This window comes from Parathielavia appendiculata, assembly GCF_033297405.1.
Source record: "Parathielavia appendiculata strain CBS 731.68 unplaced genomic scaffold N657scaffold_11, whole genome shotgun sequence".
NCBI lineage: Eukaryota > Fungi > Ascomycota > Sordariomycetes > Sordariales > Chaetomiaceae > Parathielavia > Parathielavia appendiculata.
In genome coordinates, this window is record NW_026944230.1 from 466175 (window position 1) to 493113 (window position 26939).

General features: G+C 57.6%; 9 protein-coding genes and 1 pseudogene across 10 annotated transcripts; 6 read left to right on the top strand and 4 right to left on the bottom strand.

The window, feature by feature from the left end:
- The first annotated feature begins 7113 nt into the window (after positions 1 to 7113).
- N657DRAFT_112059 (uncharacterized protein) lies at positions 7114 to 8712 on the top strand. The gene is made up of 2 exons (XM_062785787.1): positions 7114 to 7346; positions 7417 to 8712. Exons 1-2 carry the CDS (start codon positions 7287 to 7289, stop codon positions 8674 to 8676), a joined length of 1320 nt encoding a protein of 439 aa, XP_062645385.1. The 5' UTR covers positions 7114 to 7286; the 3' UTR covers positions 8677 to 8712.
- Positions 8713 to 9422: 710 nt separating this feature from the next.
- On the top strand, positions 9423 to 9494 carry N657DRAFT_t111 (annotated as a pseudogene). Its single transcript has one exon. The product of its transcript is annotated as a tRNA-OTHER (tRNA).
- A 215-nt stretch (positions 9495 to 9709) lies between these two features.
- On the bottom strand, positions 9710 to 11371 carry N657DRAFT_635638 (MFS general substrate transporter; the record flags this gene model as incomplete). The annotated part of the gene is made up of 1 exon (XM_062791356.1): positions 9710 to 11371. One exon carries the CDS (start codon positions 11369 to 11371, stop codon positions 9710 to 9712), a length of 1662 nt encoding a protein of 553 aa, XP_062645386.1.
- A 683-nt stretch (positions 11372 to 12054) lies between these two features.
- On the top strand, positions 12055 to 13877 carry N657DRAFT_647796 (uncharacterized protein). The gene is made up of 3 exons (XM_062793389.1): positions 12055 to 12298; positions 12377 to 13101; positions 13166 to 13877. Exons 1-3 carry the CDS (start codon positions 12185 to 12187, stop codon positions 13404 to 13406), a joined length of 1080 nt encoding a protein of 359 aa, XP_062645387.1. The 5' UTR covers positions 12055 to 12184; the 3' UTR covers positions 13407 to 13877.
- A 646-nt stretch (positions 13878 to 14523) lies between these two features.
- On the top strand, positions 14524 to 16364 carry N657DRAFT_577246 (uncharacterized protein; the record flags this gene model as incomplete). The annotated part of the gene is made up of 4 exons (XM_062789240.1): positions 14524 to 14650; positions 14725 to 14778; positions 14846 to 15930; positions 15996 to 16364. The coding sequence occupies 4 exons, from the start codon at positions 14524 to 14526 to the stop codon at positions 16362 to 16364; spliced, it is 1635 nt and encodes a 544-aa protein (XP_062645388.1).
- A 289-nt stretch (positions 16365 to 16653) lies between these two features.
- Positions 16654 to 17795, bottom strand: N657DRAFT_673399 (Nop52-domain-containing protein). Its single transcript, XM_062795687.1, has 2 exons — positions 17705 to 17795; positions 16654 to 17633 (listed from the first exon to the last, which is right to left on the bottom strand). Exons 1-2 carry the CDS (start codon positions 17754 to 17756, stop codon positions 16816 to 16818), a joined length of 870 nt encoding a protein of 289 aa, XP_062645389.1. The 5' UTR covers positions 17757 to 17795; the 3' UTR covers positions 16654 to 16815.
- Positions 17796 to 19387: 1592 nt separating this feature from the next.
- N657DRAFT_577414 (PLP-dependent transferase) lies at positions 19388 to 20955 on the top strand (the record flags this gene model as incomplete). The annotated part of the gene is made up of 3 exons (XM_062789248.1): positions 19388 to 19507; positions 19579 to 19638; positions 19876 to 20955. 3 exons carry the CDS (start codon positions 19388 to 19390, stop codon positions 20953 to 20955), a joined length of 1260 nt encoding a protein of 419 aa, XP_062645390.1.
- A 317-nt stretch (positions 20956 to 21272) lies between these two features.
- On the bottom strand, positions 21273 to 24354 carry N657DRAFT_600728 (N-terminal acetyltransferase A, auxiliary subunit). Its single transcript, XM_062790085.1, has 3 exons — positions 23105 to 24354; positions 21897 to 23051; positions 21273 to 21822 (listed from the first exon to the last, which is right to left on the bottom strand). The coding sequence occupies exons 1-3, from the start codon at positions 24006 to 24008 to the stop codon at positions 21644 to 21646; spliced, it is 2238 nt and encodes a 745-aa protein (XP_062645391.1). The 5' UTR covers positions 24009 to 24354; the 3' UTR covers positions 21273 to 21643.
- A 390-nt stretch (positions 24355 to 24744) lies between these two features.
- Positions 24745 to 25423, bottom strand: N657DRAFT_657666 (uncharacterized protein; the record flags this gene model as incomplete). Its single annotated transcript, XM_062794829.1, has 2 exons — positions 24745 to 25277; positions 25357 to 25423. 2 exons carry the CDS (start codon positions 25421 to 25423, stop codon positions 24745 to 24747), a joined length of 600 nt encoding a protein of 199 aa, XP_062645392.1.
- N657DRAFT_112490 (uncharacterized protein) lies at positions 25312 to 26540 on the top strand. The gene has a single exon (XM_062785788.1). The coding sequence runs from the start codon at positions 25720 to 25722 to the stop codon at positions 26401 to 26403; it is 684 nt and encodes a 227-aa protein (XP_062645393.1). The 5' UTR covers positions 25312 to 25719; the 3' UTR covers positions 26404 to 26540.
- The last annotated feature ends 399 nt before the right edge of the window (positions 26541 to 26939 follow it).

The window sequence follows — 26939 nt, forward strand, 5'->3', positions numbered from 1 at the left end:
CATTGCTACATCGAGAACAAGAATCTTGTATAGAACGACACTGTCAAGTGCGCTGCATTTCGGCCCCGGATAACGGCAGGTTCTTACTATCAGCTTTCGATTCGGGCCAAGGACGGTGTCTGCACCCCTGTCGCCGTCGATGCCCCGCCGCCGGCAACCAGACGATACCCTCATCCAGTCTGGCGCTGCGGCAACAGTACGGAGTACGTGTAGGGCGTACTGTAGCCGACACCTGCGGCGCATGGCTGCCCAGCTGCGACGTAGCGGTACCACCCGCTGTCGTGGACTGGCCATGACGATTCGCTGAAACCAGTCGCGTGTTCTGCAGCTTGGAGATCGCATGGCCTGCCCGTGGATACTATGCCAGCGAGTTCACGCTGGGCACCCTGGTGTACCGAACGATCGAGTCAGAAAGTGCTGTTCCGCACTCATTGTCAAGTCACAACCCACAGGCTTCTCTTGGAAGGGAAGTATCAGAGACGGCGGCCAGGTTGCAGCCGCAAGATATCTGCTTTCGACCACTAGCACCGCCTGGTAACTGTCGTCACAGCTCATCCCGTTCTGTCACAGGACGCGGCCCTGGAGTGGTGTCCAGCAATGGCGGCAACGTTGCGCTCCAGATCGGGGATCGGGGTATTGTACATTACATGCCCGAGCTGTCTAAATGGAACTTATCCGGTACATGCTTGAATCATGCCCAGCAACTCCCTATGCTGCTACCATAGCCCCTTCGGTATTACCTGAATCAAGGAATCAAATGAGCCTGGGCACCCTCGATCTCAAAGCTCACAATATCGCTGAGCGTACGATCATAAGGACCTGAGTTTGCATTGCTTCCGCTGTTGTGAATCGTTACACTGAGAAGAAAATTACAGCGCCGGCAAGGCCCGAGCATCGGGACTAGACGAGCTGTTCATCCCAAACGGGATTGGAGCTGCAATGCATCCCTGCAATTCCTGGCGAGTGCCGGCCAATGGCAGGCCCCTGAACCAGCCATCCGCAAAATGTTCTCGTCGCGGAGGGTGGGTAGTTGACTTGGAACAGGACGCTGGCTGGCCGGTATTTTACCCCACATGACACACCTGAGCAGCGGGTGCTGGCGAGACGAGGCAGGGGAGAAGGCCATGTGAGGAGAGGGCGAAGTCCAATGTCTGGAAAGACTCTGACAGGATCTTGACACGTTGATTGTCCTAGCATCCAGAGCAACTCTCCCTGTTGATCTGCTCCCTGCATCCTGGTTGTTAGTTACGCAACTGATCAACAGCAAAATCCCTGCAGCCACTGCGTCCCGCTGCCGCCCGTTGTGCTTGCAGGAGCCGGAGCCAGGGAAGGGGGGGGGGTGTATCCGTACGGCAGGGTACTCGCGGCCGTGCATGAAGACCTCATTAGGTGACTCTCCGCCTTTTTGTTTGACCGTCGGAATCCGGCCACTCATACCGAGCTACAACAGCAGCCTTCCTCTTTTGCCTTTATCACGTTCCCACCTGCTCGAGGCAGCGACAGCCAACTTCCAACAGGAACACAGCCGGCGGTGTGGTGGCACGACACGGCCAGCATTGGACACACACGCCAATCCCCATCTTCGCAGCGCGTGTCCTCCAGATCTTGGCCGACCATTGGCCCCAGTCACGCAGCCATCTGCTGTGGTCGAACGAATCCCCTTCTCGCAGCTGCAGGAAACAGCTCCCCGGAAAGGGGCGGCGGTTTTGGTGTAGCGGCCGGGATTTTTTTCTGAGAGACTTTCTTCAGACCGCAACATCAACAGGGACTTAAGTCGGAGGCGTCCGCGCAGACGGGGACAAACGGACAAACACCCTCTCGGGAAACCCTCGCCTCGAGACTCGCCCGCACGCGGTTTCGTACATCGCAATCGCCATTTTTCGACCCGCTATCACTGGTTCGCGACCGCCAGATACCGCAGCACCACATGTGTCTGACGAGCGCCAGTCGATGTGCTGTCAACTCATACGATCGTCATCATGGCCACAGCCCAAGTCGCAAACTCTCTCGAGACATGGCCGTCCCGCTCTGTCCACGGGGTTTCAGCGCCCGGACATTCGACGAAGGCGACTAAGTCGATTGGGTGGGATGAGCGGCCTGGACAGTTCGTGGACAAAGCCGTCTTGAAGACAAGACTGAGCCTCATTGCGCGAATCTGGGTAGAGTTGTGTGCCAGCCTCAGGGTAAGAATGGAGAGTTTTGGTGCTCTACTTAACAACCAGGGACATTTAGTGCTGTAATTTTTACTAACGCCACTATCACAGGCAGCACAATTCCTATCCCATGACTCCTTGATCCTTCCACACACGTCACCGAGAAGGGCTGCTCTGGGGTCACTCGATGACGATGTCGACTCGCTTTCCGCGGATCTCTACGACCTGACCGGGAGCGGCTCTTATGCACACAGGCGCCAGCAACCATTCACCACTGATATTCCCGCGGCGGGTCGTGCTGAGTCTGGTTCCAAAAGGAGACGGCGACAGGACGGCCTCCTCAACGACCCTACTGCCGCCCTGCAGATCGACTTCACCGGTGAACGTGGCTTCAAACAGGCTGCAAAGAAGAAGAAGAAGAACACTCCAGCGAAGGCGCCCAGCAACAATAATAACAGCAGCAACAACAATGCTGACGACGCTGCCAAAAAGGAGGAAGAGGCTGGTAACGCAAACGGTGGGAGTGGCGGGGGCGATGCCCCTGGCGGTGATGCCGGGGGTGCGGGCGGCGATGGTGGTGACTCAGGCGGGGGTGGCGACGATAAGAAGGAGGACGAGAAGCACGAAGAGGTGAAAGAGGAGGATAAGAAGGAAGAGGAGGCGAAGAAAGAAGAGGAGCAAAAGAAGGAAGAGGAGAAGGTCGAAGAGAAGAAGGAGCCGGCCGAGGCAGAACCCGTGCTGGATGCCTGGGGAGAATTCACCGTCTCCGCCAAGAAGAAAAAGAAGGGCAAGGGTGGCGCCGCCGCAGACCCTCTTCCTGCAGCAGAGGAGCAGAAGTCGACCGCGGATTTTGGACTACCTACCGTTGAATCCGGATCGGGGGCTTTCGACTCCTTCCAGGAAATCAAGCTGGATGAGAACCCTCGGCCTTCTCTCGATTCTCAAGCTGCGTCGGCAGATCCAAAACCATCGACATCTCCGTTCGGTGGGTGGGGCGGCTGGGGATTTTCTAGCATCAAGTCAGCGGTTGCGGCCAAGGCCAAAGAAGTGATTGCCCCCGAGGTCAACTCTTGGAGCCTTGGCAGTGGCAAGACCAAGAAGACCACCGTTGGCTTTTCCTTCGGCGCCCTCGACGAGGCTGATGGGAACAATCAGGGAACAAAACCCGCCGAGGCCGAATCAAAGGAGGCCAAGAAGGACTTGGATGCAGACTTCGGCTTCTCCGTCACAACAGCAAAAGGCAAGAAGAACAAGACGAAGAGCATATGGGATCCGGAACCTGACCCGGAACCCACTCCCGCACCCCCTCCCCCAGCACCGGAGCCGCCCGCCTCGCCAGATGATGACGGGTTTGCCTTGACGACTAAGAAGGGCAAGAAAAAGAAGGGAGCGTCCGCACTTATTGAGGAGCCGAAGGCCGAGGAGCCGAAGGCGGCAGATGACCCATGGGGCTTCTGGGGCGCGAAAAAGAAGTTCAAGGGTGTTACAGAAGAGCCAAAGCCGGAGGAGAAGCTAACCAAACCGGAACCGGAACCGGCCCCTGTAGCTGACCCCGAACCGGCGGCTGAAGAGAATGGCACAGACAACCCGTGGGGCTGGGACGCTTCGGCAACAAAAAAATCTAAGAAGAAGAAAGGTAAGACGGATGCTGCTGACGACCCGCCCAAGGTGCTAGAGCCGGAACCGACGCCCGAACCTGAACCCGAACCTGAGCCGGAACCGGCGAAGAAGGCGGACGACGACTTCTGGGGCACCTTTGGCTCCACTAAGAGCAAGAAGAAGGGCAAGAAGGACGAGACGCCTCCTCCGCCGGTGGAAGAACCCAAGGCTGAGGAAAAGCCAGCCGAGGATGACTTCGCGTGGGGAGCGGTAACCACAAAGAAAGACAAAAAGAAGAAAGGCAAGAATGCGGTGGCCGAGCCCGAACCCCCGAAAGAGCCCGAGCCGGAACCGGAACCGGAGCCGGAGCCGGAGCCTGCCCCTGAGCCCGAGCCCGAGCCAGAACCAGAGAAAAAAGAAGTAGATATTTGGGGCGTTAGTACGTCCAAGAAAGACAAGAAGAAGAAGGGCAAGAACGCTGTCGCGGAGTCAGATCCACCCAAGGAGCCAGAGCTCACGCCCGAACCAGAACCAGAGCCCGTCAAGGAGCCTGAGCAGAAGAATGATGATCCTTGGGGCCTTACCACGTCGACATCCAAGAAAGACAAGAAGAAGAAGAACAAGCTCAAGGAGCCCGAACCTGAGCCTCCCAAGGCGCTTGAACCGGAGCCCGAGCCGGAGCCTGAGCCGGAGCCGGAACTGGAGCCTGAGCCGGAGCCGGAACTGGAGCCTGAGCCGGAGAAAAAAGAGGAGGATATCTGGGGTGTCAGCTCCAGCAAAAAGGACAAGAAAAAGAAGAAGGGCAAGAAGGGCGAGCCAGAGCCAGAGCCAGCAAAAGAGCCTGAACCTGAACCCGCAGCAGAACCGGGCCAAGAGCCTGAACCCGTGGTAGAACCAGAACCGGAGCCGCAAGCAGAGCCGGAAAAGAAGGATGATGATGACTTCTGGGGCCTCGCTGCTTCCAAGAAGGATAAGAAGAAGAAGGGCAAGAAGAATCAGCCGGAGCCGGAAGCGGAACCGGTCAGGGACCCAGAGCCTGATCCGGAACCTGAGGCTCAGCCAGAGGCTAAGGATGAAGATGACGCATGGGGTTTGTCTACTTCGAAGGAGAAGAAGAAGAAAAAGGGCATAGGGAAAGATGAAGAGCCTGAGCCTAAACAAGAGGACGACTTCTGGGGCTCTCTTGGCATCTCCAAAAAGGACAGGAAAAAGAAGAAGGAGGCTATCGAGGAGACGCCGCAACCGCCCGAGGAGACCGAGAAGGATCTCATTGACCTCGAGAAGCCTGCCGATTTGGAAAAGAACGACTTCTTCAGTTCCTGGAGCACGGGAATTGACAAGACGAAAGGCGAAGAATCAACCAAGCCGGACGCTACTGAGGAGCCCGTCGATGACGACGCATGGGGCCTGACGACATCGTCCAACAAGCGTAAGTCACATCGTCTCGCGGAGCAGCGGTTCTTATTCCCTAGCATTCGCTCTATTGACCTCACACTAAATCATACATAGTGAGCAAGAAAGAGAAGCAGAAGGCGGAACAGGAGGAAGCGGAGCGCCAGGCCCAGGAAGCCGAGGAACAGGCCAAGCGAGACGAAGAGGAGCGGCAACAACAGCAGGAGGAGGAGGAGCGACAGCAGAGAGAGGCCGAAGAACAAGCTGCTAGGGATGCAGAGGAGGCACTGGCGACTAAAGAAGAGGAAGAACTGGCGGCACTCAAGGCCAAGAAGGCGAAGGCGAAAAAGAATAAGCTGACCAAGAGCGACCAAGAGAAGTTTGACCGTCTGACGGCCAGCATCAGGAGGAGAGCGGATGAGAAGGCTGCACGCGAGGCGGAGGACGCGGAGCAGGAGAGGCTGAGAAAAGAGGAGGAAGAGCTGGCGGCCAGGGAGGCCGAGGAGAGGGCTATTCGTGAGGCCGAGGAGGCCGCCGAACGAGAGCGGCAAGAGGCTGAAGAGGCTGCAGCGGCTGCAGCTGCAGCTGAAGAGGCAGCAGAGGCAGCGGCGGCAGCTGAAGAGGCAGCGGCGGCAGCTGAGGCCGAGGCGGCATCGTCCTCGAAGAAGTCCAAAAAGTCCAAGTCCAAGGGTAAAGAAAAGGAGAAGGAAAAGGAGAAAGCAAAGCACAAGGCTGAGGAGGACGACGACTTCAAGGACGTCAACCTCACCGCTGAGCAGATTGAGGAACTGCTAGCCGACAAACCAACGGAGGAGGTCCAAGAGGAGCAGCAGACAGCCTCGAGAGAGGTGCCTGCACCTGCTGACGACCCCTTCAGCTTCTGGGGGGCTGCCAAGAAATCGACGTCCAAGAAATCCCGGCTCAGCTCATGGCTTCCTGAAGCGGACACCACCCCTCTTCATGCAGAAGCCCGGAAAATTGCACCTGCTGAGTCATCTCCCGTTCTGGAAGCTGCCACAGCTGCGGCGATTGGCGCCGTTGCCACCTCGGTGTGGGAAGACGCCGAACCGGTCAAGCCCTCGAAGCCTAAGAAGGCTGTCGGCGGTAAGATTGCCGATCGCCTGCGCGCCTTCCAGGTGTTTGACGACGAATCCGACAACGACGCGCAAGACGAACCGCTACCTCCGCCGCCAGCACCAGTCGTCACGATCGAGGAGCCTGTGCCGCCGCCAGCAAAAGAGCAGAAGAAGAAGAGTTCCAAGAAGAGCAAGACCAAGACCAAGGAACCCATCATTGACATCGACGCCTTTGCATCCGTTCCTCCACCTCCGCCCCCCGCTCCTGGCCTACCCGGCAGCTTCCCGCACAGCGAGGAGGAGAATTACCATAACGGAGACGGCGGGGACGATGAGATAGTCGAGATCGTCGACATGTCGCCCACGAAGAAGTCCAAGAAGTCCAAGAAGGCATCGTCACCTCCTGAAGTCGTTGACGTACCTCCACCACCCCCGCCGCCGCCGGTGCCGCCTCCACCCCCCGCCGTGCCCGATGCGCCGCCGGTCATGACCCCCGCCGCTGTCCGTGCAGCGAGGAAAGATCGGCCCAAGGTCAATCGCGACGGCTCAAATTCATGGGGTATGTGGACGGCGACGCCAACCAAGGATCCGAAAAAGCCTTCGTCCAAGTCCAAAGCAGAGAAAGAGCCCAGCGCCCGGAAGAAGTTGTCATCAGCTGCCGACAAGGCCGAAAAAGCCGACAAGCCTTCGTCAAGAGGGTCTGGCTCAGACAAGGCTGACAAGCCCAAGAGTAAGGATGCGCCGGCGCGGTTCGCTAGCGTTTTCGCAAGCACCCCGCCTCTGTCCCGCTCTGTGTCGACCAGGGAGAAGCGTCACGGCGCCAGCAAGTCGAGCTCACGGAGGCACTCAGTCGACATGGACGCTGGTCTGATGACCCCTCCTCCTGAGGAGATGGCGGCGAAGGCAGCCAAGGTTCTCGGCGTCGGCGCTGGTCTCGCCGGTGCCGCCGGCTTTGGCCTGTCGAGGTCTGCGAGCCGGCGCAACAGGAAAGGTGAGCACAGTAGTACTTTCCGGTCCCTGCTCTTCCACTAACCCTGCTACAGTCGATGAAGACGACGACATTGTGATGGTAGGCGCGAACGATGCCATCCCCAGCCCCGAATTAGCAGAGCGCCGGAGGTCTAGGGTAAGTCGAGCTCGCCTTTGCGATAGAATACATTGCGAGACGGCAGTGCACTAACGTCATTTCACTTCAGCAATACCCGCGAGATGACGACATCGTCATGGTCGATGTTGCCGATGCAACGCCCTCGCGGCCTCCTGCGAAACGCTCCAACTCGACATCCAAGAAGTCGTCTGCCTTCTCCTCTCTATTCGGGGGTATCCTCAATACCCCCAAGGGAGACACGCGCGGGGAGCCGCGCTCGGAACCCCGCCGCCGGGGCACCTATCCTGTAACAGACGACGATGCAGGGCTCAGACGAGGCGATCCAGAGACTGACGCCGAGCGAGAAGCGCGGCGCGCTGCCCGTCGTGCCCGCCGCGCTGAGAAGGAAGCCGCCCCGGAGCGGGCTACCACAACCACAGAACACACTGTGGAGGAGGCGCGCCGCGCCAAGGACGAAGCCCGCCGCGAGCGGCGCAGGAAGCAGGAAGAGGAGGAAGAGGCGCGCCGGCAAGAAGAGAAGGAGGCGCGCCGGGCCGAGCGACGGGCGCAGCGCGCGCGGGAAGAGGCGGAGCGCCGCGCCGCGGAGCAGAAAGAGGCCGAGCGTGCCGAGCGCAGGAGGCGGCGCGCTGAGGTTGATGCGGCTGAAGCCGAAGCCGAAGCACGCCGTGCGGCGAGGCATCACGAGCGCCGGCGCAGTTATCTCCCTGAAGAACAGCCTTCAGCTTCTCGAGAAGACGAGGAAGAGCAGCGGCACCGGCGCAGAGAGGCCCGTCGCGATCGTGAGGCCAAGGAAGGGGGAATGGGACGCGAGGAGCGCCATTCTAGACGCAGGCTCGTCGACGGGGTCGGTGATTACCACGTCTACCCTGCGAGGGCGTCGCGGGAGAACACGGGTGGTTCTTGGCCGCACTCGGGCACATCGTCCTGGGTGAAAGAGCACTCGGACGCTCCGCCGCCCCCCCAGGGCAACGGCGACGACAATATTGTGGAGTCGCCACCACCGCCGCCGCCGCCGCCCGACGTTCAGGACGAAGAAGCGCGCCTCCGCGAAGCGCATGCACGCAGGGCCAGACGCGAGGCCAAGTATGCTGCTGAGGCGGCGGGTATGACGCCGGAAGAGTTTGACGACGACCGGCGGAGGAGGCGGCGCCGCGAGGAGAGGGAGCGCGAGAGAGAGAGGGAGAAGTATGCTCGTGAGAACGAGAAGGTGCGGGATAGAGACAGAGGTGACCGGCGCACGGGGTCGGATGGGAGCGATGGTCGGAGGGATAGCCGGAGGGGTTCGTCCATGTTTATGGATACCACGCCGAGGAGCTCGTGGTGGAAGAGATTGACGGGAGGTGGATGAGTGTTTATGATGTTGATGGATGTTATGGGTTTTCTTAAATGAAGTGATGTCTGGGATGTTGTTGGATGGTTTCAACGAAGATCACGCAGTGTTTGTGAGCATTGAGCGTTGGGAGTTTCCCTGACTGCCTCTTCGTGGTATTGTTGCATACATAGCGGCCGAAGGAGCATTGGTTTGTTCGTCAATACCCTGATATCCACCGACTGCATCGCAACGGCTCTGTTTTCCTGCTTTTTTTGCGGTTGGATCGAGCTTCTGATATCGTACATTACTTTGTTCAAACTGCTAGCCGGTTGTTTTCCCATTGATAAGTTAGTCATTTAAAGCCAGTGTCTGCACTTGCAGGTCTGTATGTCTCGCATTTCCCGTTGGCTCCATGCTCGGGCCGCCTCTCTGCTTGTCGTGATCTGGTCTCAGACACAACGAGTCGAGGCGTCGCCATCCTCAGCGCCAATGCGAGCCAGAGGCCCCCATCAGGAATCCTTCATCCCTTTAGATCACCTGTTGGTTGGGCCTGGACAGAGCTTGCTCTGCTAGCCCTTGGTTGCTGTGGCCGGAATCCAGATGTCCCTGGCTGATACTCATGGGTGCCGGCCTCGCAACCCGTCCACCTCTCGGCGAGGGTGATTTAGTACTCCGCCGCCGAGCCCCGTCCATCACCCCGGCGACCGGGAAGATTACGGGGCCGGCTTTATCAAGCCAGCTTCCGGCCCATCCCAGCACGGTCCCCCGTGGTGCAATGGCAAGTTGGAGCAGAGTAGTAGTTAACTCGTCGCCCTTCCAAGGCGGAACTTTGGGTGCAAATCCCAGCTCCAGCAACTTCAATTCGTGGTCGTACCACCGTACCTTATCTTTTTTTCCCTCTTCCATAACCATCTCTATTTCTCCAACCCTCCAGAATGATAACCCTTCATTGGGAATAACAGCTTCGTCATTGACAGTCGCCTTTCGGCTAGGGAGTGATCGGAGCCGATTCGTGTGATCTTCCAAGATTCGGGGCAGGTCGTGCGGAGTCTTCGCACACCAAAAGGAATCACCCACTTTCCCCGGCGGCGCCGACCGCAGCCTTCTTCTCTTTTGCCTCGAGCTTCCGGACCCGCCTCTCCTCGCGCCACCGCGGCCCCTTCACGCTGAGCAGCCACAGGATGGGCGAGAAGACGACGAGGACGAGCGCCCAAAAGGTGTAGGTCCAGCCGCGGCCCATTGCCCCGAGCATGGACTCGATAAAAGCGGTTCCCGCGGCGCCGAAGAGGCACCGCACCAGGTTATTGGCCGCGACGGCCGTCGCGGGGGCCTCCGGGTACAGATCCACGAGCAGGGTGTTGAGGATGCCGAAGGAGCCCGTGACGCAGAGTCCGACGACGAATAACAGAACGAGAGGGCCGGCCAGGTTCGTCTCGGCGTCCAGGACCCAGCCGTAGCAGATGACGGCTGCGATGCCCGCGGACAGGATGGGGTAGACGGGGAGGAGGCGGGCCTTTTCGATGGGGAAGGAGCGCAGATCGTCGCCTCGCTTGTAGTCGATGGTGAAACCGATCTTGCGGGCTATCCGGCGGTAGTTGCTGTCGAGGATGTAGCCCTGTGCGACGGCGGCCAAGCAGCAGCCAAGACCGTAGGGTAGGTAGCAGAGGCCGACCTGCAGATCGGTGAGGTGGTAGATGTCTGCGAACTCTGTGGACAGAGTAGCAGCAATGAGGATGAAGACGAGATATATCATGGTGTTGTAAAAGAGGAGGAGGGCCAGATCTTTCTCGAAGACCACCCTCAGAGCGTTGAGGGGATTGGGGAAGCGTAACTCGCTCTTAGGAGTGACGCTGTCCTCGCCGTCACCGGTACGTCGCGACTTGTAACGACGACGGAACAGGTCGACGGCTGTCATGTTCCACCCCCGTGCTGGTACAGAACCGTTTCCCACTACCCTTCTGCAGGTTTCGGGTACGACCAAGGTGTAGGGTATGAGCCAGGCCGCGGCGTAGATGAGGCAGAACCAGAAGATAGCCCGCCAGCCCAGATATTCAGCCAGGATCCCGCCGAGCACGGGGCTCAGAGCAGGACCGATGTTGATGCCGGCGCCCACGATGCCCATGTACTTCCCCCGTTCGGCGCTGACAGCAACATCGGCCACGACGGCATAGCACAACGACAGAGTCCCGCTGCTCCCCGCGCTCTGGAGCATCCGCAGCACCAGCAGGGCGGCATAGTTGTTCTGGAGGGCCAGGCCGAGGTTGGCGAAGATATAGATGGTGAAGCAGATGATGAACGCGGGCCTTCTCCCTGCCATGTCCCCAAAGTCGCCCACCACGGTCGGGGAGAGGGCCTGGAACACCATGTAGGTGGTCAGAGTCAGGTTAATGAGATTGACCGTGACCCCGAGATCCGCCGCGAGGGGATTCAAAGCCGGAAAATATATATTCGCTGTCATGGGGGACACGAAGCTAGCACAGGCTGCCATGGCGATGATCCATCGCTTCGTTGACTTAGAGAAGTCGCTGTAGGGCGGGCCGCTCGGAACCTGACGGAGCGTTTCAATATCACGGTCTCCCTTGCTGTCGACAGGCGGGTTACCGCCAGAGCCTGTGTTGGAAGTACCGTCTTCGACGGAGACCTGTGAGAGCAGGTCAGGACGGCCCATGCCTCGTGCGTCGCCTGATCCGCGGTCTTGCTCTTCATCTGGTACATGTTCTCGGCGATCCATGTTGTGGTTTTGTAGACAATGCTCCTTTGGTGCGCCTCGCACTCAGTGGCTCACGAAAAACTGGAGAAGGGAGGAAGACGTTCAGGTGCCGGTCGTCGGCTCCCATATCAACCCGCATGGTGACGGAAATACAAAACCAGAGAGGCTGCATCTTGTCAAGGGCTGTGAAGCGCACCACGACTTGAACAAGGTCGTTTTATTCCCGAGCAAAGCGCGAGACGTGGAGAATAAGCGGGACCATCTACCAGAGAGAGGAACCAGGGCCGATTGGCACTGACAAGACCGGCATGAAGCCGCACTGCGGTATCGGCGCCGGCATGCAGGAAGCACTCGTGATGGCCGGGCCAACCGAGAATGGCCCCTAACGCCGGATCACGGAACGGCCCGACTGCATTCTCTTAGCAAAGAGAGCAAGATTGGATTCGGATGGACGCAATTCACCGAGGTACATCGAGATGTGCAGCAAAGAGTGCACAAGACACATAACGCTGCCTCAAAAGCAGAACGGACAATACTATCACGATGGAGCATGTCAGCGGATGGATTTGCAGCGAGCGAAGCCGAGATACGGCGATACCCACGGATGAGGCATTCATGTGGGTCCATTCGGTCACTCAAAGCTCCAGCCACAGATCAAACAATTATCCTGGCAAGCCCGGCTAAACTAGCCAAGCCACAAGCCACACCGTCAGTGATCTCGAGGCCTGGGACACCCGTCAACATTGACAATCATCAACGGGCACCTTACGGTAATCAGCCATGTTCACAACGTCCGCTCCTTAGCTTGTCGACCTCCGTTCTACAAGTGCCAACATGGCCAATTTGACGTCGACCTTCGACGCCCTTTTAAAGGGCCATGAGGTCCCTCCCACAAAACCTTTTAGCCTCGATACGGCCGACGAGTTTCTCAAGGAAGCATATCGAATAGTCTGTTTCCCTCTCTCCTGCTCTATTGCTGTTTTCTACATGACGGGCTCCGATCTAACTGCTAGCTCGCCCAACCAGAACTCGCTCATCGCCCGCCTGCACTCTGAGCTGCGCAACTTGCGCCAGGCATATCTCTCGACCGCCGCCCCGCGCAAGATACACCTGCGAACCACCTCGTCCCGCTCAGCACCGTCCCAACAACATGTCCTCCTCACCGACCGCGACCGCGAGGAGATCGACGCCAACGCAAAGATGACGCTGCGCGACGTCAATGCCTGCATCCGCGCCCTGGAAGACGCCGAGCAGTTGCGGCAGAACACCGAAGCGGCGCTGCTCCGGAAGCGCATGTCGCGCGGCCTGGGGAGCGTGCTCGGGTCCTGGTCAGCCGGCACCGGCGCCGGTATCCGCGGCGAACAGGCCGCGCTCGAGGCGGCTGCCCGCCAGCTCGGGGCTCACCGCGAGAGCGTGATTTGGTTCCTGCGGACTCGCCTGCAGGAGACGGCCCGGACGCAGCAGCATATGATGGAGACGCGCCTGTCGAGGGAGATGGAGAAGAACAGGAGCGTGTTGGCGAAGGCTAGGGGTCCGGTGATGGCGTCGCCGTCATATCATACGACGATCCATGGCGGGCGGAATGTCCCCGTGGGCGTCGTTGTTCCCAGCGGTCTGGGCTTGTCAGTGCAAGAAAAGGAGGAGCGGAAGAAGCCGGCGGTGGAGAATCTGACGGACGACCAGATGCAACTGTTTGAGAAGGGCAACCAGGACATGCTCAAGCACCTCGAGAGCACGCTGGATAAAGTCAGGTGGGTTTATCTGCTAAGCCAAACTCACTCCCACGCCAACGCCTTTTACCTAACCGTGGCGCAGGACGGCTGAGAACTCGCTCATTGAAATTGCAGAACTTCAAAACATGCTCGTCAGCAACCTCGCCACGCAGTCGGCGCACATTGACCAATTGGTTGCCGACTCGTTCGAGACCACCGAGGGCGTCGGCAAGGGGAACAAGGAGCTCAAGAAGAGCGCGGCCAAGGCCAGCCCTGCCCGTTACACCTTCTTTGCCGCTGTGGGAGTCTCTACCTTTCTCATCTTGTGGGATTTGATATTCTAGGTTCCATCACTCCTGGCGTGGTGTGGGCCATGGTACGAGGAGGCCGGAGATTATCACGTCATTCCTAACCATCAAACTACAATGACAGCAACAACTTCGGCATTACCAGACCCTGGCGGCAAGCCATCGCCCTTAAGCTGATCTGCCCACATCGCCCCAGCCGTGACCCAGCTTTCAATACCAATCTCCCTTCTTCTTCTTCTCGTCCCTGAGCCAGTCTCCAAGCACCATCTCACTCGAAAACTGCTCCTTTCCTAGACATACGGTACCTCACCAAGGCAGCATATCCGCCCGCACCTATAAACAAACGGGAGCCCTGACACGTGTTGGACAAATCTCCTTCAAAGTTCGCCATGTGGTGTAATTCGAGGTCAGCTACGTGCTCTCTCTTTTTGATCCTGAGGGCGACAAGAAGAACGTGAGGTCGGTTTCTCTCATATGGGACACGAAGGACAGGAAACTTCCAAATGTGGAAGCCACGCAACGGTCTGGGCCGGAACTAACGCTAGGTAAATGGGGCTTAGGTGGGGTTCAAGGAGCGTTAACGGTAGGTGCTCCGTAATCCGCCTTGGCCTTTTGGCGAGCTCTGGTTCACTTGAATAGTTAAGGCCGCCCGGTTTATTGCATATCACCAGGTACTTTAATCGACCCGTAATTACCCAACGTTATCCGTACCCGCTTCCAGGAACTAGGCTGACCGTAACCAAACCGACAGGCATTCGAGCTCGGACTCGTGATCCCGGCAGCTCGCACAGTACTGAGAGTGGACCGAGGCGTCTGAACCGCAGCCAGGGGCAGGATCCTTAACAAAGCATGGAGCCGACGGTGCTGACAGACCTCTGACCTGCTGCCTGAGCTTAACTTCATCCATCATAAGCAGCAGCAAGGTACCCCCGATGCAGCTTCAATCTGCGAAGCTTACATGAGACGCCCGCACGGGTGCTTTAACAACAAAGTTTGTTAACTTCACATCTGCGATCTTTTTGAAGATCAGTCTCCAAGACTCCACCTCCAAACTGCTTGTGCTCTGAGTACCACATACCTTCACATGCAGCCGCCGCGTGTGCGAACAAGGGTTCCCACACATTGACTGCCGCAGCTAATGACGCGACGACAAATGGACCCAGACCGGCCGTACACGTCGCAAGGCGACGTCGGGTCTGTGGCTAGCCGGGATGACCGTGTGTTGGTCCTCTCGCCGGGCGTAACGCTCACCCTCGGGCAAGATGCTCTGCTCATGTCTGGTACGTCTCAACCGCCTTCTTCCTCCAGTTCATCCGGTCTGACGGAGGCTCATGCGGTGTTATTCACAATGCAGGTCAGCTCGCTAGCAAACCCAGTCGTTCATGTGTACCCTGCGTCGGGAGCCCAGGTGAGAGCGCCACGATAATCGAGACGGTCAGTTGCTTTTATTGGCCTGCGACTTACACTGCATCCAGGGACCAACGGCACACCAGACCGCATCCCTTACTACAACATTCTTTGGGCCGAGATAACCGGCGACCACAGGTGGCTCCTGATCGACTACGCCGACCAGAAGCAGCCGCATTTTCTCCAAGTCAGCAATGCCAGGTTCGCCATCCCCGGACTTGCTGTCGAGCAGACGCCTGCCGGTGTGAGCGATCATGTCGCCCCTTGGGTTGACCGGCTGCTGGACCTTGCCTACGGCGGCTCGGCTCGCCGTAAGCGTGCTTGGGTATTGGTGAACCCGCATGCTGGCCCTGGTGGTGCCGACAAGATCTGGGAGAATGAGGCAAAGCCCATTTTCGAGGCGGCGCGAATGCCCATGACGGTTGTGCGAACCACCTACTCCGGCGAGGCCGTTGAGCTGGCGCGGGATCTGAACATTGACGACTACGACATCGCCGTGCCCTGCTCAGGGGACGGTCTCCCACACGAGGTCTTCAATGGCCTCGCCAAGCGCCCCGACGCTCGTCGCGCGCTGTCCAAAATCGCCGTGTGCCATATCCCCTGCGGATCGGGGAATGCCTTGAGTTGCAACCTCTACGGCACCCATCGGCCGACCCTGGCAGCGCTGGGGATCGTCAAGGGGGTGCTGACGCCGCTGGATTTAGTCAGTGTGACGCACGGGAACGAGCGCACCATCAGCTTTCTCAGCCAGGCCGTGGGCTTGATTGCCGAGCTCGATCTCGGCACCGAGCACCTGCGGTGGATGGGCGCTACCCGCTTTACTTGCGGCTTCCTCATGCTGGCACTGCAGAGGAAGACGTACCCTTGCGATATCGCCGTCAAGGTCGAGATCGACCACAAAGAGGACGTCAAGGAACACTACCGGCGTGTTCGCACCGCAGAGTCAACAAAGGAAACCTTGGAAAGCCCTAAGCAGTTGCCGAGTCACGCCAACAAGCAGTTTAACGAGGCCTCATTCTCTGCCTCCGACGCTGTCGGCAGCGATGACGGTCTCGGCCTCCCGCCCCTGAAATACGGTACTGCCATGGACAAATTGCCCGAAGGATGGGAACTGATCCCATACGAGAAGCTCGGCAGCTTTTACTGCGGTAATGTGAGTTGCCTGTCGCCAAACCCCCTGCCCTTCCTTACTCCATATCGGACTAACGTGTATTCAAGATGCCCTGGATGATGCCTGATGGCCAATTCTTCGCGGCGGCCCTCGCAAACGACGGCCTCATGGACCTTATTATCACCGACGGCGACATATCGCCCCTCCAAAACATCCGCCTGCAGCTAGGCGTTGAATCCGGCCACTTCTTTGATAATCCACTTGTATCATACTGCAAGGTGTCGGCATATCGCATTATTCCGCGCAATCAGGAATCCGGGTACATTAGCATCGACGGCGAGTCCATCCCGTTTGGGCCATTCCAGGCCGAGATTCACCCGGGCCTCGGGCTCGCTCTATCCAAGAGGGGCGTCTTTGAGGCACCTGGCCCGCTTGGTTGGGACAAAGTCATCACCAGCGAGCGGCTTCTGGCTTAGCAGCCCTTTTGAAACAGGCGCGCAGAGCCAATATTGGTGCCGTGCTGTTTGTTGACTCAATCAAACGGATGCTTCGTCTGTCCTATTTGGCGGACCATGTAATCATACTTGCAATGGACCAGCGCGGTGGTTTTGTACTATATCTCATGGGCGGGCTTGTGGAAGGATCTTGGTAGCGAGCGAGGTGTACTTGGATCGCAGGGCAGAGAGGAGTTGCTTCCAGCAATCCAGCTATGGGCATCTTGTCGTAAGGATTCAGCATGACATACCCAACGCATCTGGTTGTCGCATATAGACTAATGCATTTCCAATGTGCCTGGTAACTTCGTTGGCTTGAAACTGGCCCAGGAAGCGTCGTCGATTGGTTTGGTTCTTCCGGCTACAGCGAGGGAAACCGGGAAAAGGAAAAAACTTGTGTAGAGACTGCTCGATCTCTCTTTGTACGTCATGTCTAATCATCAAACCCGTCCCAGTCATCTCCTTGTGTCCTTCCCGGGCCCTCTTCCTCCTTGGCATCGCTCTCAGGTTTCCTGTTCCCTGGAAGTCGCTCGTCAGCCAGCGACTCCTTTGACCTGACCCGCACGGCCGGGCTCGTCGTCGCTTCCTCCAAAGCATCTATTTGATCCGAGATCCTCTGGATGATCTGCTTCGCTTCCTCGTCATCATTCTCGAGTAGGCCCGCCTTCTCCGCCTCGTCCACCCAAATATCCAATACATGAAGTCTCAACCCTGCAGGTATCTTCTGAGTTAATGGCTCGCCCTCCTCCAGAGCTTGTTCGATCCGCGCCTCTTCCTCAATCGAAAACGGCCACTCGCCCAATAGCCCTAGCACGTCGTCCACCTTGCTCGCATCCCAATCTGATACCCCACTCCCATTCCCTTCCTTCTTCTTCTTCTTCCCCACACCATCACTCCCGCTACCGCTACCACTGCCCTTCCTCATCCACTTGAACCCGGCCCCGACAACCCTCCGGACAAGCAGCAGGAATTTCTCCATACGTAGCACGTCGATGCCCGTCCACTCGCGGGACATGGTGGCCCAGAAGCCGCGCAGCCAGGGGACGACGGCGTCGCGCGGGAGTTTGTAGATAAGGTCGGCCAGCTCGGCGCAGAGGTTCTGTTGGGGGATTGCCCGGTCGCACATCCACAGCGCGTAGAAGAGGCCCTTCCATAACTTGAGCACGTCGAGCGGGCCCAGGGCCGAGGCGACGTCCCGGGCCGAAAGGAAGGCGTGAAGGGAGGAGAGGGCTGAGGTGCGGATTTTGCGGTCTGTTAATCGGGGATAGTAAGCAGTGTCAGCTTTTGAAGGGGGACGGAAGGAGCGGGGGGAGGAAACAAACCGCTCGAGGCGAGGTTCTTTATGAAGGGCATGCTCCGTTCTTGGGACGCCATTTTGTATGTGTGTGAAGTGTTGCCTTTTTTTCGTGTAGTGCGACGCGCCCAAGGAATGGCGGCTGAGAGCTGTTGGTCTTAAAAGTCGAGGCGGAGCAGGATATTGGACGCTGGCACGATAAGATTCGGATACCGATAAGGCTCAAATCTTGTCCGCCCGGCAAAATACATCACTGTTCAAGGGTGGGGCACAATTCATGCTAATCACTCAATGTTGTTTGGCCGCCTCAACCTTGCGCAGGTCTTCTACACAGTACAGGCCGACACCAGGGATGGACCGATCACGAACAACGCCGGCCGCAAGCGCATCTATTTACGGCAGGTTTCGGAAGTCATATCGACAATGGAGAATGTGTCATCAAGGTGCGCATCAAATTGGGAAGGCTTGCGAGTTACATCCATCCGATCCGAGAGTGGAAGTGGAAGTCCCGAAATATCAGATCCAGAGCCATTCCACTGCATAACTCACTCGCGGTGCTGTTGTTGATGGAGAGGGGCCTCGGCAATGCAGACGATCCAGGACCCTCCGAAACCTGGCGTTACCACACAACTTGGGGCACTGGCATCACGAATTGTTACCGGGGCAGCCATCCCTCGTCTTCTAACCATTGTCACAGGACAGATGGCAGATGATCCGCGATGAACAAGCTGGAAGTCCACAATCCCGGTCACCCCGGACATTGTGTGACGCTGAGCTCCATGATAAGTTGCCTCGGCGCGACTCGGTCCCCCTCGGGCTTCACATGCGCGCCTTGACTGGGCTACATAGAGAACATGAACCGCTTTTCGCTACTTCCACGCTGCTTTCCTGACAATTGACATGCTTTGACCACAGTATCCGTTTCCATTCTTAACCCTGCTTGAACCCGTGTTGGACGATATCTAAACTATCTGTTCTCAGCACCAAGTGCCCTTGCACCACAATCGCACGATTATCTTGCATGAATCGCGCACTTAGCCTACGATTAGATCCTGCCACTCGTCGCCCTGCGGGCCCCCCCTCAAGCTGATTGCTGAGAGTGGTTTTATCAGGCAACTGCTTGCTAACGGCGATTGCTGCAGGGTGGCAGGATTCCCGTCCGCTGTCGGCTGTCGGACTCCGGGTTGTGCTGCCGGTGTGTGTAAGTCCACTTACTGGAGCGGTTGCAGTGTCTGTGTGTCACAGTGTGGCAGGAGAGAGGTACACTTCAATCCTGGCTTGTTTGTTAGCGCGGAACTTCCAATAGGTATTACACCTCATCTTCACTTTGACCTTCTGGATTCTTTCTTACTTTCTTTCTTTGTTTTCTTACTTCTTACTCTTTTATCTTTGTATTTCTCTCCCTCTTCGTCTTTATCATTATCTTTATCTCTCTCCTGCTCTTATATTTTGTCTTTGCATTCCATTGTTTTCTCACTAGTTTTCATACGTTTCCCTCTTTTACCCCCATTCTGTTTCGCCGCCTCGCCATGTGCCACGCTAACGGACAAACCAGGGTTGGATTGTACAATACGAGACCGGAAGAAGTCTCATTCCCAGGAACCAGTCATCAATATTTGGTTTTAAAATGGCGTCCGACTCACCTCGTCGCACCGCCTCTCCGTCAGCCCATTCGTCTCCTGCTTCCCGACTTCAGAGCATCGCAAACCACATGGCGCCGACAACAATAACAAGTTTTCCGCCTGAGGTGGTCCCTCAGGCGCCCGAGGATCCCCTCTTCGGGCTGATGAGGGCATACAAGGCCGATCCAAGTCCCAACAAAGTTGATTTGGTATGTCAGGCTTCCTGCTCCTGCGGCTGTTGCAGCTGTCCCTGTTCTGCCTACTGACAAGTCGCTTCCAGGGTATTGGCGCGTACCGCGACGACAATGCGAAGCCCTGGGTCCTGCCGGTGGTCAAGAAGGTGCGCACGACTCTCCATACATTGCGAAGCCGTTGAATCCCCGAGACTCTGCAAAGCCGTAGTGCAATTCAAACAGCGCAACTGCACACGCAACTTGGGGCGCGTGTCGGCCACCCTGGCCCCTCCATCCATCTATTTACCCGCCCCGCCATCTCCAACTTTCCCGTCGCATCCGCAACCCCTCCCCCGCACCATGCGCCAAGCTGCAAGCTAACAGAAGCCCCCCGGCGCAAACAGGCCGACGAGATCCTGCGCAACGACCCTGAAGCCAACCATGAGTACCTCCCAATTGCCGGCCTAGCGGCGTTGCTCGGCAAAGCCGCCGAATTGCTACTCGGGCCGTCCTCACCCGCCATCGCCGAGAAGCGTGTCGCTTCCGTCCAAACCATCTCCGGCACCGGCGCCGTGCACCTTGGCGCCCTCTTCCTCGCCAGGTTCTACCAGATCCAGGGCGTCAACCGCACCGTCTACCTCAGCGACCCGACCTGGGCGAACCACCACCAGATCTTCACCAATGTCGGCCTCCCAATCGCCACCTACCCGTACTTCAGCAAGGAGACCAAGGGGCTGGACTTTGAGGGCATGAAGGCGGCGCTGGCAAGCGCGCCCGACGGCAGCATCATCCTCCTGCACGCCTGCGCGCACAATCCCACGGGCGTCGACCCCACCCCGGAGCAGTGGCGCGAGATTGCCTCGCTGATGAAGGCCAAGCATCACTTCCCCTTCTTCGACACAGCCTACCAGGGCTTCGCGTCGGGCGACCTCGACCGCGACGCGGGCGCCATCCGGCTCTTCGCCGACGAAGGTTTTGAGCTCGTCATCGCGCAGTCCTTCGCCAAGAACTTCGGCCTCTACGGTGAGCGCGCGGGCTGCTTCCACTACATCGCCTCGCCCTCGCTCTCCTCTGCCGAACTCACAGCCCGCGTGTCCTCCCAGCTAGCCATCCTGCAGCGCTCCGAGATCAGCAACCCGCCCATCTACGGCGCGCGCATTGCCTCCATCGTGCTCAACGACCCGACCTTATTCGCCGAGTGGCAGGATAATTTGAGGACCATGTCGGGCCGCATCCGGGACATGCGCACGAAGCTGCGGGCCAAGCTGGAGGAGCTGGGCACGCCCGGCCGCTGGAACCACATCACGGACCAGATTGGCATGTTCAGCTTCACGGGGCTGACCGAGGCCCAGGTGCTCAAGCTACGGTCCGACTACCACATCTACATGACCAAGAACGGGCGGATTAGCATGGCCGGGCTGAATTCGAAGAATGTTGATTATGTTGCCTCAGCGGTAGATAAGGTGGTCCGGGAGGTGCAGTAAAGATTTCGCTGGTGCCACTGCATGGTCTGGCATGGGAAAAAGTAGTACCTACTGCGGATACAAAGCCTGGGCTTGTTGTGTGTTTGTGTGTGTGTGTGTGTGCGCGCTGGGAGGTATCTGGAACCGAGGATTCAGGGTCGGCGAGCGAGTATTCAACGTTTGTGCAATGTGGTGGATAGACGGCTCGAAGGTGTACTTGCTCTCTATGACCTTCAGTTAACCAGCTCAAGCTGTGCTACATTTAACGCAGAATTCAACTCAGCCCGATACGGGACCAGTCCATAGCATATCAACGGGTCCTTTATGCAGTCCAGAAGCGTGACTCAAAGCATGTTCATTTAATGACAAACCCTCGACGAGTGAGAAAAAGCCAATCAGTTGGATACATGTACCTCTCAGCAAAGAAGGACACTAAGGCATGTCCGCGCAAGAAACCACTCCACCCATGAAACCTCTCTACCTTACTGTACTGTTTTGTATAATACCGCCTTATTTTGTTTGTCTACATCCTCAACCTGGCGTGGATAACTACACCGGGGAATAAACCTCACCCGCCCCAGAAATAGACATCGAGAAATTAGATATCGCTTGCGAGAGGCCCAGTGGTCGAGATCACGCGGTTGTACGGGTCCAGAGGAGCAGCCGTGGCTGAATAAACCATCTCCGTGAGTGCTGTCCAGAGAATATCCTAAGCCCCGGGCACAGCAGAGAGCTCTGACTCAATCACCTCCTTGACTTTGGGCGCCAGCGAATCCATAGTGCTGTCCAAAGCTTCCCGCAGCCTGACCACCTGGTCCAACACCTTGGGATGCTCCTTGTCGATCGCAAGCGCAGCCTTCAAGCAGCGCAGAGCCAGGAGGTATTTGTCTGAGGTAGAGTTAGCATTTTAAACGAACATATCAAGGGAGCAACTTTTCGAATCGACAAAGTAAACGACTTACTCCTGCGGATGAAGATCTCAAAGCCTGCGATCTGGCCTTCGATATTCTTGGGGCTGAACTGCAACAGATTCGACAGGAATTTCATGGCGTCTCCGAGCGGGTTTGCCGTGGCGGCCAGCTTGATCCCGTTTGGATCATCGTCCTTCTTCTTTGCCTCTTCGCCGTCTTTGCTTTTCTGAGCACTGCTGCTGCCCTTGTTTGGGTCCTGCTTGGCAGCCTTCTCGGCAGCTTCCCGTTCCGCCTTTTGCGCCTCCTTCCTGGCCTTTTTGGCCGCCTTCTTCCGCTCGGCGGCGTCCTCGCCGTTCGCATGGCCGCCCTCGACGCCGTTAGCGCCGTGCTGAGGCTTGTCGTGCATCGACAAATAGAGGCTGACCGCGTCCAAAGCCGCCCGGAAGTAGAAGGGATGCTCCCTAATCCGGTCCTCCCAGCGGACCAGGTCGATGTAGGCCCGGATCTGTCCCTTCCTAAGGGAGAAGCTGTGGAAGTCAAACTGGTCCTCCTGCCAGATGTCGAAAATGTTGTGGACGGTGTGGTAGCGCTTGAGAGCCAAGCCGATATTCCCCCGCCGCTCCCACGCCTCGCCGTCCTCGGTGAGATACCAGATGCACTGCATATCTGTCAGATCGTGCAGAGGCCCTCCAACCGTCTCGGCGCGTGTGAACAGGCTCATCGTCGCCAGCGCCTTCTCGTTCTCATTGTTCCGCAACTGGTATTTGGCAGCCTTGGAGTTGATGTAGCGATCTTTCGTATCGAGCGAGCGGGCGTGGTCCATGGCTTCGGCAGCCTTTGCTGTGTCGCCCTGGTGCTTGAATATCCTGGCCCTGGTCATGTGGAAGTCGACGTTCTTGGGATCGAGTTCGATCGCCTTCTCAACGAACTCGGTCGCCTTGGATAGATCGCGCGACATGTGGTAGTTATAGTGCTGAGCCAGGAAGTAGAGGGCGGCTCCCTCACCCTTGGAGCTATCGCCGTTTGTCTTGGTCTCGACCCCAGTGGCGCCGCGGTGTTCATCGAGGTACTCCTGAGCCAGAGTAGGCAGGGTCTCCTTCTTGAACGGGTCCGAGTACAGATGCTTCAAGTTGGCAAAGGTTGAGGGGACGCCCTTATCGAACATCAGAGTAAGATATGCCTTGGCGGCTGTGCGGAATCGGTCGCCTGGAAAAGTAGTCAGCAGCAGCACTTACCAGCGGAGTGACGGGTTCACCTACCAGACAAGAAATCCAAGGGAAGGCGCTTCGCGGCATCAGAACGAGGGCTTTTGGTGGCATACTCGTCGAAGACAGCCTTCAGGGCATCCTCATCGTCCGCGGGGATGTCCAGGGCGGCAATCAAGCCTTTGTAGTAGTCTGGGTGCTCGGAGTTTCTGTCCAGTAATGCTCGGTAGGCGTTTGCGGCATCCTCTTTCCTGCCTAGCTGCGCTAGGTAATTTGCCCGAAACTCCATGACGGCCAAACGGTCGAGGCAGTTCCTGCAGTCCGACTCCAAGTGATCCAGCGCCCTCTGAATATCCCCCATCTCGGCAATGATTGAGTTCTTGTATAGAAGGGCCTCCGAGTTCTCAAAGTCGGTCCTCAAGGGAGTGGTTGTGACGGATTTTTCGTAGGTGCTGAGGATGTTCTCGGCCTGCTGCAGATTGCCGTCAAGGTGGTAGGCGATGGCAAGGGCGGTCCAGTTCTGGCGCACTTGGGGTCTCGCCTTGAGCATGACAAATCTGCTCTGGATGTAGCCCTGGTAGTCGCGCATCTGCACTTGGAGGACGGCCAGGTCGCGCTGGATCTGGTGCGAATCTGGTTCAAGCTTCAGGGCGAATTTGTAGGCCTTGATGGCCTCGTCGAAGTTCTTGTTGGTGCGGTAGAGGATGCCGTAGACGTGCCAGCAGATGTACGACTTCATATCGATGGTCAATGCCTCCTTGGCGAGGGCAAAGGCTTCGTCGGTCTTGCCTTGGGCATTGAGAATCAGGGCCTTCATCGACATTGTATCGGCATGTTTGGGGTTCCTCTTGAGGATCTGCTCGGCAGCCTTGAGGCCGCGCTTGTACTGTTTATCCTCATAGTAGCGGATGACGGTACGAAAGAGGTTGGCCTCTCTCGTACTGAGTGTTTGCGGCATTGGTTCGAACCTGCGGGGCTGAAGTGGTGGGAGATCACCGAGGTTGCTGCTGAGACTATATATTGATGCTGGTTAGAGGGGACTTTGGAAGCCACAGAGAAGGCGTCAGGAAAATCAGTGACGGCGCAATTCGTTGTGGTTGGGAGGTTCCACGCAGATCGGCGTCGAGGCTGCTATTCGTCGGAGGTGGTGGTAGCAGAGACGCACCGATGTGTGATGGTTGGAACGCCGAATCCTCAATTCTGATGCGCGATGTAGGCTGAAGGAATTTCCGAGGAATCGATGGTGGGTAGCTAACAGCGAACCAAGTTGGCAAACTGATCACGCGACGCTCGCAGCTTCCAGTCTCGCGGTGCTCTCGCGGGGTGAATGCTGGATGTCACAGCTCCGATGCAGATTGCGGTACTTGGATTGGATTTCAGGGCTTGGCAGCCAATTCGGTCAAGGCACGGTCAGCGCAAGGGCAGCCCCACCATACTTGCTTATGTTACCGAAGGTGGGGAAAGGTCGAGTTTAACTGCCTGAATGACAGCTCTTGACCCAAACTGCGAGGTTGGCTCGACACAAGAAGTCGGAAGAAGCGTGGGAGGCGGGTTACACGTATTCGAATATATAACGTGGCATCGGAATCTCAATAAGAATCTGAGCACCTAGCACAGTTCTGCGAACCGCCACCTAACGTACACCTCGGCGATAAACTATTCGTACAGCGTTCTAGACACGAACGCACACCGTCTCATCGACTCCCCTGCTGTGGCGTTTCTCTGGTTCTTCGCCATTCGGCCAGGGCTTGTTCCCAAGCAACGAAGGCAGTGTTGCCGCACCTCCCTTTAACTATGTCCCATGTCCTGTTCCGGACAATGTTTTCCACCCCCACCTCCTGCCGGAGGATCATGGCCAGGTGCTCGGTCCGGGCCTCCCGGGGAAGGTAGCGCGCCGAGTACGGGTCCAGTCTCTCGTCGACGACGCGCTCCCGGTTCTTTTCCTGCTCCGCCTCCCTCAGAGCTCGCTCCGGGTCGTCGGGGTCAGGGCTCGTGGCGACCAATGAGCAGTAGCTCAGCACATCGGACCGGGCCTGCCACGAGGGGAAGAGGACCTTGTCCTTGAAAGAGTTGCAGGCCGCCGGGTCGATCTGGTGGCGCGATAGAGGCCGCGGTCCGAGCTGCGATGTCGACTTCGGATCGAATCCTGCCCTGGCTGGGGTCTCTAGGGCGTTCAGGTTCTGGGTTATGGTGTCATCGATGGAGCTGCGCGAGAGTCGCAGGAAGCCTGCTGTGAGGTCAGCCCATGGCAGCCCTTTGCAAGACCGAACTTCGCGATACGGTCTGGAAGGGTGGGCGATCCATGCCTCGCAAAGTAGACGTCGCGAAGCAGAATTGGGGCGTGAGAGTCGGTAACGAAGAAGGCTGGGTCATCACGCCGGATTGGTGCTCTGCAACCTTTGCCGGCGTTGCAGCGCCACTTGACCGAGCCGCCGAGTTCTTCCACAGGATACTCGCCAGCTTGAAGGTATCAAAAGATAGCAGGTATGATGGGTTCACAGACTCAGTTTGGGCACATTCCCGGTCTCTGTGTGGTGCATCAGACTTTTGCTTGTATGGCCGACAGTGGAACCGCGGAGATCAGTGTCAGATGCGATCCGAGGTGTGGCGTCATTCCCCGCGCTTCACCGAGAAGTGCGCATGTATTCCGATTGGCTGGTCTTTAGCACATGGAAGCTGACTCGCCTTGCCATGGAAGTGAACCTCATCAGCCTCCACAGCCGCACATCAGCCGACTGCATCTTACCTGGGGCCTAATACGGATCTACCGTGACCATATTACTGTCTTTATCCTGTCCCGGCGGCGACCCACGGATACAGTTTGGGCGCACCCAAGAGAACGGGGGACTGAGCGAGTTCCACGATATCGACAGCTTTGCCTCGCCGAGCAGTCTACCGCAAATAAATCTGTAATCGGCGCCCGTCCATGGTCAAGGCATGAGACTAGAACTCCTATGTCGTGGGTGGATGTGGCCGAGACATCGGTGGTGCCAGACAACAATAACTGCTATCCTTGGTTTTCCAAAGATAGCAGCGTCCGCTGGAAGAAAATTGACGGTTCCCAGACCGTGGTATCCTCGCCAGCATTCAAGTGTGCAATGAACAGCTCCAAAGAGCGCTCCAGATTATTTTGGTTTGGGGGAGGGGTGGTGTGGGAAGGGGACCATAAGCCGATCTCAGCTGGCGCAGAAAGTCCAAACTTCTCAGACGAACGCAGCCGGCCTTCGCAGTCTCAGACGGGCCGAGCATCACAGCACAGCCCGCATGAGGTCATCTTTCTGGGATGGCTGCCGGGAATCGCGCAAGACAAAGATAGGGGTTTCTTCGGCCTTGTCCCGACTTCCGACCTTTGAGTTGTTAAGGTGGTCTTTCCCGGGAGCAATCGAGAGCTGAGAGGCCCCTGGGACAACGAGTACCCAAAACAACATGCACAGATACTGGGCTCTCGATGGGCGGCCGCATCGCTGCGGCGAAGGATGCCGACTGCACTGCATCGAGAAGGGAGTGCTTGGCGCCCTTACGACAGTGAGGAGTAACCGGGCCGCAAGCCGAACCGCTTGTGACTGGGTCCCACAACTGGACGTGCATGCAACACCCCTAGTCAGTGAGAGGCTTATCCAGGACTCCAGGTCTGAGCGGCATGTTCTCCGGGTTACCTCTGGGTATACGAGCTTCGATGCATGTTCTGTCGTCGGTATGCATTGTCCGAGCAGTTTACTGACCCTGCGCGTTCCAGAAGCAGAGGGAGCGTGGTATCGTCCGTGCAGCGCACAGCACCCTTCGATGTTCCAAATCTTGAATCCCGTCGCCTATGCACCTGGTCGAATCCGGATGTCGAAGCGCGCCTTGGCTGCTTTCGAACCCAACGAAACAGTCAGAGGTTTGTACC

What these genes read in the sequence shown, in the direction of transcription:
- N657DRAFT_112059 (XM_062785787.1), top strand. Translation starts at nt 7,287, where the DNA reads ATGGTAGGCGCGAACGATGCCATCCCCAGCCCCGAATTAGCAGAGCGC. An exon ending in CAGAGCGCCGGAGGTCTAGG is followed by an intron (nt 7,347 to 7,416) that starts GTAAGTCGAGCT and finishes ATTTCACTTCAG; the next exon opens with CAATACCCGCGAGATGACGA.
- N657DRAFT_673399 (XM_062795687.1), bottom strand. Translation starts at nt 17,756, where the DNA reads ATGGCGTCCCAAGAACGGAGCATGCCCTTCATAAAGAACCTCGCCTCG. An exon ending in AAAGAACCTCGCCTCGAGCG is followed by an intron (nt 17,634 to 17,704) that starts GTTTGTTTCCTC and finishes CCCGATTAACAG; the next exon opens with ACCGCAAAATCCGCACCTCA.
- N657DRAFT_112490 (XM_062785788.1), top strand. Translation starts at nt 25,720, where the DNA reads ATGGAAGCTGACTCGCCTTGCCATGGAAGTGAACCTCATCAGCCTCCA.
- N657DRAFT_600728 (XM_062790085.1), bottom strand. Translation starts at nt 24,008, where the DNA reads ATGCCGCAAACACTCAGTACGAGAGAGGCCAACCTCTTTCGTACCGTC. An exon ending in TCCCTTGGATTTCTTGTCTG is followed by an intron (nt 23,052 to 23,104) that starts GTAGGTGAACCC and finishes CTACTTTTCCAG; the next exon opens with GCGACCGATTCCGCACAGCC. An exon ending in TGAGATCTTCATCCGCAGGA is followed by an intron (nt 21,823 to 21,896) that starts GTAAGTCGTTTA and finishes ACTCTACCTCAG; the next exon opens with ACAAATACCTCCTGGCTCTG.
- N657DRAFT_647796 (XM_062793389.1), top strand. Translation starts at nt 12,185, where the DNA reads ATGGCCAATTTGACGTCGACCTTCGACGCCCTTTTAAAGGGCCATGAG. An exon ending in TCAAGGAAGCATATCGAATA is followed by an intron (nt 12,299 to 12,376) that starts GTCTGTTTCCCT and finishes TCGCCCAACCAG; the next exon opens with AACTCGCTCATCGCCCGCCT. An exon ending in AGCACGCTGGATAAAGTCAG is followed by an intron (nt 13,102 to 13,165) that starts GTGGGTTTATCT and finishes ACCGTGGCGCAG; the next exon opens with GACGGCTGAGAACTCGCTCA.